This window comes from Argentina silus (assembly GCF_951799395.1).
Source record: "Argentina silus genome assembly, chromosome: 12".
NCBI lineage: Eukaryota > Metazoa > Chordata > Actinopteri > Argentiniformes > Argentinidae > Argentina > Argentina silus.
The window spans coordinates 10275813-10284949 of record NC_139666.1 but is presented as its reverse complement, the minus strand read 5'-3'; the positions used below and the strand labels follow the sequence as shown (position 1 = coordinate 10284949).

Genomic DNA, 9137 nt, shown 5'->3' with positions numbered 1-9137 from the left:
AGTTAAAAGAGTTAATGGAATACGAAGTGGGCCAAAACATTCAATGTGTTATTGGTTAATTTAGCCACATATTTTTCAGGGATCATGTAATGATCAGCTGACCTGAGGGTGTCAGTGCAAAGTTCTTAGATTAGTACTTTCTGGATTTAGCTGCAATTCAATCTCATGTCCATTTTGAGGCTGAATCCATTTCTTATTAATTCATGTGAAATAAGAGGATGTGGACCCATGTGGTCACCCCAGCCGGAAGGGAATTTATTCAGGATTTTAAAATGTCAGGTCCAATGTCAGAGATGTATTTCCATCGCTAAATTTAATCTAATTCACTGAAGCCTAACTCCTGGGAAGGATTTATGAAATGAAAGTCAAGCGAGAGTATCATCGTTTAGAATTTTTATTAATTTAGAAAGTGCCATGACTTAATGTCATGTCTTACAATTCAAAGGAATTGTTATGTAACAAGTCATGAGAAAACAAAGCAATATTTAAAACCATACACTAGAAATAGCAAGTAGCAAATCAATATATAATACCATACAAATACATACTGTATACACAAATACCATACATTTAAGACTCTTAATGCTTCGTTAAACAAATTAAAACAACACATATCTACAAAATCTACATATCGTCATAAAATCCTCGAACTTCCCTTCAAATTGGTGTGTGATGCACATATCAACAAGACCATATATACACATATCCACAAATAAGGGTTTAGCTCTGTACACTTCATGGGCAAAGTCAGGGGGTTGGGCAGGGGGGAGGAGGGCGTTCATGAGATGTAGCCCAGACGTTTCTTGATGAAGTGGGCCACCAGATCCTGGGGTCTCTGTTGGTACTCCACCAGCACATCGTGGGGGGAGGAGATCTGGTCCCCCTCCAAGCGGTTTAGCAGAGTCACACAAATCACGGCAGCTGGAGAGAAACAAGTTCCATCAGTTAAACAAAATATCAAGGGAAGCAGATGTCCTCTGTCTTCAGACCAACTTATTCTGGGGATTCTGTCAAATTTAAGTTGAAATTCATGTTTTTATTTTCCAGAGGGGTTTCCCTGTCCTGTCAATGTTGGTAACATAGTGAGATTGAACAGGGGAGTGCACTGCAACTTCTTATTTGTTCAGTACCTTTGATACCACAGACACGACACATAGCTGCGAAGACGGTGGACTCCATCTCAATATTCCTGACTCCGGCCTCGTGGGCTTTCCTCAGGTACTCTAGTTTCTCTTCAGTGGAGAAGGAACAGAGAGCCCCATCCAGACGGCCCTGACCTGGGGAACCACAACACAACAGAGACCAGGTCAGACAAAGGCCAGGTGGCTAGACTGTGGAGGAGACATCAATTATCCATCCATGTCACTTCAGCAAATAGAGTGCTTCACCTGATCTCTTAGAAAAAGGGTTCCATAAAAGGTATATTAAAGGATTAAAAATAATAGACTATATTAGATTAGATTACTCACAGATGATGATTGTACAAAAACCAATACAAAGTAGAGGTAAATAACATGCAGTTACCTTCATAGAAGTCATGGGTGCACATGGTGTTTCCAATGACGGTGGGCAGGTTTGGTATCTCATTGGAGCACTGCAGCAGCTCATTTGCCACACCCTCATCCAGCTCAGTGCTCCTGTGGATCACCTTGCCCAGAATCACCTGCTCAAACTGGGGTCTGAAGGCGTAGTCAACTGCCTTGTCTGTCACCACCACGGTCCCTGGGGCCAGACCTGCAGGGGAGGAGCACATCAGTGACATGGTTTGGCAAATATCTATCTCTATGGACATGACATGCTTTGACAGGCATGTCAAAGCACATACTGATATGGGACCAGAATGGATAAAAAGCCAAATCTTAAATTTGATTACATTTGAAAGCAAAACAGCAGGGAGGAGCATTCTCTTACCGATTCCCCCAGAGGTGCCGAGGCGGAAGAGGATGACATCACAGCAGTGGGCATGATGCAGCAGCTTGATGAGCTCATGGAGCATGATGGAGATGGAGGGGACGCCCATGCCATGCTGCAGGGGCAGAGACAGAGGAGCGAGGTGAAAAATTAGTACAGGCTGAGAGGACAACAATGAGAAATAGGCTACACCAAATAAGAGAACTATTTTCATGTCTTCTTTCAAGTCACTGGTGGATATGTCTCCACCAAGATCCATATAGTCTTATACAATGTCAGTCGTCACGCATCTAAATGTGGTACTAAGCTATATAAGAGCATCATCTTGTGAGAGGTAAATACGTCCATTCTGCAGTACTTACACTGATAGAAAGTACAGGCCCTACTTTGTACATGGAGTAACGGTCCGTTCCCTCACAAATATCTGTGATGTCATCCATGTTCCCAGGCAAACGCAGCTCCTTGTGGATGAACTGGGCGAAGGCTTTCATGCGGTTGGCACTGCCACCAACACACACAAACTGCAGAGGGGAGAGAGAAAGACCGTTATATTCTTTTGTCTGCGAGAGCACTTTAGGGGTCAAGAAATAATTGTTCTGTGCCACCACCACAAACCTTGGTGTCTCCAAACATCTCGGGCAGGTTGTGTGTCTTGGTCCCCAGGCTGAAGTGATAGAGAATGTCCTCTTCCATTAAATCCAAGTGGGGGTTCTTGACATGGACCTCCTCTCTGGGTAATAACATTGTAATAACTATGTTATAACATTGGCATGAGAGAGAGTTTATGAAATGCATGCTACAATATTTACTAGAATGTTCCCTTTTATGTGACATTAATCTTTCTATTAGGTGGGTCTGAAATTGATAAAATGGCAACTGTAGATAGATTTATAATAATATCAGTTTCCACACAAAGGTTTGGCAGAGACTTTTGGCTATATTTTGTTAATATCTATTTTTTTTGTTTTGCATATCTAATATTGATAATCTGACTCCAATGTAATTATCACTATGTGCAAAGAATTGTTGCACAACTATTACAAGGCGAATACTTCATAGAAAAATGATACATTCTAATAGAGAGAGAGAGAGAGAGAGAAAGACAGAGAAATAGAGATGACCAAAGTTCATTCAAAACAATGCTACTCACAACATGATGAGAACCTCACAACAGGACAAAGAAGAGAGAGTAAGTTTTTCCCTAACTTCTGCTTTTTATATAACCCTTAAAACCACTGTATTTAAATTAGGAGCTGTTGATAAGTAGACCCAACCACCATTCATCTTATTAATTCTAAACTGATGACATCACAGCTCTGACACCTCAAGACATTCCACAGAGCTCACAGCCATTTGTCTTCCGGTGGATGGGGCTCTCAATGTAGGGGACAGAATAGCTCCCCCTTCAACACCCAGTATAATGAAACTCATATGAAAGATACTCACTTGACATATTCAGAGTGGGTAGTCCCCATACAGTCGAGTAAAATAGGTGCCATGGCTACAGTTCACCGGACAAAACAAATGTAAAGAAAAAGGACAATTAAATTACTACCAACAACAATCATATTATAGTTTACACAATTTTACAGACACAAGTAAAATACATACCTCAGAGGCTAGAAATGTTATTATGAATCCAAACTATACGATTCCGCTCTGTTGTAACTCCAAATAGTGTTGTCTTGTGCCGTGTTGTGTGTCTTGTGACCCTGATATAGCAGTGACCCCTGAGCCTTACCTTATCTAAGGAGTGATTGGCTGTGTATGGAGGTGTACCCTGCGCAGAAAACTGTGCAAATATTTATAGTTTCCATCTAGTCTCTGTGTATCTTTAAACACTAATTAACCACTTCAGCAGTGTACAAAACAATACGCAAATACTGCATGTAATTCAAACTTAGTAAAAGATAAGAAAAAGCATTACACAATGTTTGTGACTGATGACTACCCGTGTTTATTCTAAAACCTGATGAATTAAGTAAAATAGAGGATCTCAAAGATACAAGCCAGTACAGGTTATGCAATTTCAAGATCATAGGTTATTATTATTTATGTTCTGTCATTTTTCACTTTCTATATATGTTCCCTTTTTAATGTTACATGTCAGTACAGTAGAATATTATGTAAACTGTCTGTTTGTAACCGTTTGTTGTCTGTGAAAATGTTGTAATAACTTTTTATTTTTATGTTTTTTTTTCAAAGGACTCTTGGAAGATTAGCCCGAATGAGGATGAAATGAGATCATAATAAAAATCTAAACAGGATTTTCATCATGTGACTGTGACTACGTGAGTATCAATAACAAAGATTAAATCACGTCTCACTTGCTTGAGGTTCACCATTTACTTTATAGTCATTCATGTCAAATTGTATTGCACTTTTACCTTTGTATCCTGTTAATGACATCTGTAAAACACATTTTGTATCAGTTTGTACTATGACAAGAGTGGTAAAGACAGAAAAACAATGAAGTAAGCAAATGTCTGTCAGATTGACTGGGACAAAATGGAGGGTATATTTAGAGAAATACAGTATATGACTGGATTTAATATTACAAACTTATAATAGCAGTTTTTATAATATATAATCAAAATTGCATGTAAGAGAATGAAAACAAAGTCTGAAACAGTTTTCGTGCACAGACATTTATTTCAAAACAACAAAAAACACAACCTTTATAATAACAACTGCAAAGAGGCATGGAGAAGGACAAAACACTTCAAAACAACAGGCATTTCAATAAAACCATTCTGAACAGACTCCTTTTAAAAGACAGATCATCATTCCAAAACACTGAAACACATCATGGCTAGTTAGTGCATTTAGGATACAGTCGTCACTTGTCACAGTGCAAATGCAGTTAATTTAATGTAGCAATGTCAGGCACAGCACAGAGCTTATTAGCACTTGTGTATACTTCATACAGCTAGCATATCAATAGTATTACTACTTTAGGTGAACGTTAACAGGCAACACCTGGTGAAGGGAACGTGAAGGAAGACGCTGAGGAACAGGGGGGTCTGTTCTCCTCCACTGCTCTGGTCCATTCTAGTACTTGAAACCAGCTTGGGTAGTCACCTCTGTTGTCAGGAACACACACACACACACACACACACACACACACACACACACACACACATTAATGTGTGGCCTTCACCGTCTGATCAGTGACAAGAGCTTTAACAATGCACGTGTCAGGACTTCAATTTTCCCCAGACTGAATTGTTATGCATATTATCATATAATCATCATTCATATAATATGAATTGAAATGCATATTATCATTTCTAGACGGTAGGTCTATGCAATGTCATTTCGTAACCCAATTGTTTAGCCATTTGTTTCAATTATGTAGATCCATACATTATTTCCTGTCATATACAATCAATACATGAGTAAACAGCTTGGCTTCATATGAATCTAATAATTGATTAGTTAGACTTTTATTGCACATCATCAACAGGGTGTGTGTTTTTGAGCAATGAGCCTGCTGAATTAAAATTACCTTGGATGCCTGGAACTCAAACCACCAGCAAAAAACAACTTACTTGATCCATTATTGCTGGCTGTTGATTTTTCATCCTGATAGCCAAAGCTCAAGAGCTTGGACATGTTAACCGTGACTGGTTTCTTGTCATGAGACCTGCGAGACCAAAAACAGTGAGAACAGTGAGAACTAAATGTACAGTGAGAACTAAATGGAACCAAAACAAAATGGGACAAAACAAAATAGAGAGATGAAGATATTATAATTTCCTCAACATCACACATATTTCATAACGTTCAAATGTCATAACAACCTTAAACGTGGTAGGAGAATCCATCAGCTGATAAAAACATTGATATGGTATTGAATGCAATGAGACCAGACCACGCATGGGTAAGTCAACTAACCTGGCAAACATTGAATTTGGACCCTGAAAACACTGTAAACCGAGATAGTTACTCATTGCACAAGTATCAAGTATCCCATAAACACGTTTTCGCTTCGAACATATGATCAACATCCTGTTATTGAGCCATTGACTGTCTATTGCGGGTTATTGAGTGGGTAACATTTCCTCTGCAGCCTACGTTTAGCAGGTCATTCTGGATTGGGACTGGTCATGGACATGTGTCAAATGTACAAAGAACATTGCTCAATACTTACATAATATTGACAAGATCACACAGAGAGCCAAATCAAATAGTCTGATGGGCATCCTCATTAGTTTGTGAAGACAGAGTTCTCTGTTTGTTTATTGGTTCATGTGACTAGGCTGAACAAGTGCTCTTTGGTACAGTGCAGGCTATGTGTGACTATGTCATATGCCTTAAGGAAACATATTGTAAGTGTGCTTGGTAAATTAGGCTACCAAGTAGTTAAATGCCATAACACTTTCTTGGACATCAAAACTCTAGGTCCGGGTCTATCTGACGATTTAAAACAACCATAAGGCTTCAGATGTGTTCAACGGTTAAAATGAACACAACAAAAAACAGGCATACTATAGAAGCAATTTTTCATCATCATCATCGAATAGTTTGTTGCAAAATAAAACAATAAGACAATCATTAAAGCCAAGGGGAATTTTACACAACTCATTGAACTCCTTGTGAGCTGTTTCTTCACAGAAATGCTGCCTTCATCACACCATACTGATCCATGATCCTGCTGATCAGATTTTGAGGAGCCAGGTAATTCAGCTGTGGCAAAAGCTCCTCTTCAGCATGACAAAGTACAGCATTGCCATCTTGTGGATATATGCCGCCAGGGCATGAAATTAACTTTTTGGTCTACCAGCCAAAGTTTTACCAAAATAAAAGGCAAAAAACACATGAGCCTGATTTCTGTCGCATAAAAAATGACACAGAACAAACCTCCTGGTGTAGGATTTAAGTCTCACACCTATAACAGTTGGTCGGTAGCAGCAGTGACAGTCAGCTGGAGCACAGAGAACTTTATCAACAGCAGGAGAGATGTCACAACTCAGAATCAACCAGCCAATGCCAAAAATTACCAACATTTGACTGCTGTTCATTTTTTCCCCCTGTATGCCGCTAATTCTCATAATACTGATCATTACAAAAGGGGCACTCACGTTTTCTTGAATTTGCATGCTTCTTCATCGTTTTCTGTTGTTAGAGACAACTTATCCAATTGGCTACTGTGATCATTTTCACATACCTGAGCACAAAAACAAAGCAAAGCAGAGGGAACAGTCAGAATGATGATCTTAACATTCATGGGACAATTTACAGTCAACAGTTCAGTAGGCCTAAAGTACTGAAAGTCTTGCAATCTGAAACAATCAGTTCATGATAGTATGGGGAATATCTTAATTCATAACACAGATAGAAACAAATATGGAGAGTGAAGTTTCTTAACATTCATGGGACAATTTACAGTCAACAGTTCAGTAGGCCTGAAGTACTGATAGTCATGCGAATTGACACAATCAGCTCATGATAGTATGTGCAATATCTTAATCCTCCATATTTCTCTCTCTCTCTCTCTCTGTTATAAATGATTGTAGTGACATTGAAAGGGTTTCTCCAATCACCTTATCTTTGTTATCAGCTTCCCGTTCCCAAGTGGACTTATTGTCACTCCCAAAGGGACATTCATCTGGGCTTTTCAAGAACTTTTCAGTTGGGCTGGAAGAAAAACAACTATGTAACTATGACAATAGTCAAAAGAAAATGGTGTAAAAGATGAATATACACTTGTTTAATTCCAATCTGTTGCACCTTGATTTGTCATGAGGGCCTGGGGCTCCAGAGAACCAATTGGAGGGTTGGTATGATGGGTTTGGTTTGGTTTCCAAATTTGTCTCCTCATGCCACAACAGACCTGGTGAATGGTGGGAAAAGCACAACAAAACATGGGTTACATACACACCCAGTGAGTCAGACAGACAGTCTCAGCCAGTCAGACTGGCAGTCATATATAGTGCAAATGATAATACAAGTTATTTTACCCCTCTGTCCTCCTTGTTTTGCAAGTTTAGTATAAACTGAATCTGTCTCGAGAACTCCGACACGGCGTCCACGAGCCTTCTCCTCAGGACCATTGCTGGCACTTTGAGACAGTCCTGGAATCTGGGACATTGGGCCACCTCCTGATGTACTGGTTCCGCTGACGTCATTATCAGCATGACAGTCCGTTTGCAAATCTAAATAACACAACTCGCTGTTATTCCGTGTTTCGTGTTGGTGTCAAGATAGATAGATAGATAGGTACTCTAGATAGATAGGTACTCTATTGATCTTACAAAGGGAAATTAAGGCGTTACAGCAGCTCACATCACAATGAGGACCAGTTTGGTCCTCATCCTCCTATTGGCCACCTCCTCCAGAGTGTCCAGGGTCAGGGACAGAACCAGCTTTCCTACAAGCTTGTTCAGCCTCTTGGTGTCACCTTCCTTGATGCTGCCCCCCCCTCCCCAGCATACCACCTCGTACAGCACTGTGCTGGCCACCACTGACGTTATAATATAGGCTTCACCAAACGTTATCCTCATTTTATACACCCCATTGTCAAATATTACCAAAGCTGTCATTGCTTGCGATGGTAGTGCCACACCCGCCCATATAGCAACATTAGCTTGCTAGCTAGCAAGCTAGACATGTAACGTTAGCTAAGCTAACGGCTGGCTAGTTATGTTAGCTCGTCAACTTTTTGCACATTTGAGGAGCCCTGTACTTGCCATAGTCTGTGGTTCCACGATCAGTATTCATGTCTACTGCTGTTTTTCTAAATGGAAAGTGATGACAAAAAATAGCTTACGTTAGCTAGCAGAACATATTGCATTGGCCAAAACCCATAGCTAGCAAGCTTAGCTATAGCTTGCTAGCGGGCCATCTATCTATTTAATTATAGTTTTCATATGCGTATGTTGCTAGCAAATCGTACAATCAAGCATCATTTCCACACATTAATTAAAACCTACCTTTGTCGAACGAGAGAGAATATACCGAGTGATCACTGTGAAAGAGATGACTTGAGTTTGGATTGTTCTGCTTGCAAAAAAAAACGTTCGACAGTGTGCCCAAACTTTTTTTGTTACCATGGAAACAGACCGTTGAAAACAAGGTCGGAACCAGCCCGTTGGAATTTCAGGAAGTGTTCAAGAGCAGCAAATCTCCTGATAGGCTTTGTTCAAAACGATGCTAAGAAACTCTTAAGAGCTACAGTCACATTTACCTTAGCTTTCCAGTATCCTTTGTTATTATAGCCTACT

General features: G+C 39.8%; 2 protein-coding genes across 2 annotated transcripts; both read right to left on the bottom strand.

The window, feature by feature from the left end:
* Nucleotides 1-712: 712 nt before the first annotated feature.
* On the bottom strand, nt 713-3604 carry upp2 (uridine phosphorylase 2). Its single transcript, XM_083682712.1, has 8 exons — nt 3523-3604; nt 3358-3412; nt 2527-2641; nt 2274-2432; nt 1912-2026; nt 1525-1734; nt 1131-1277; nt 713-921 (listed from the first exon to the last, which is right to left on the bottom strand). Exons 2-8 carry the CDS (start codon nt 3408-3410, stop codon nt 779-781), a joined length of 942 nt encoding a protein of 313 aa, XP_083538838.1. The 5' UTR covers nt 3411-3412; nt 3523-3604; the 3' UTR covers nt 713-778.
* A 945-nt stretch (nt 3605-4549) lies between these two features.
* LOC310812777 (uncharacterized protein C7orf57 homolog) lies at nt 4550-8976 on the bottom strand. The gene is made up of 8 exons (XM_083681479.1): nt 8847-8976; nt 8604-8650; nt 7875-8069; nt 7645-7747; nt 7458-7551; nt 6996-7081; nt 5463-5557; nt 4550-4994 (listed from the first exon to the last, which is right to left on the bottom strand). The coding sequence occupies exons 2-8, from the start codon at nt 8632-8634 to the stop codon at nt 4963-4965; spliced, it is 636 nt and encodes a 211-aa protein (XP_083537605.1). The 5' UTR covers nt 8635-8650; nt 8847-8976; the 3' UTR covers nt 4550-4962.
* Nucleotides 8977-9137: the final 161 nt, after the last annotated feature.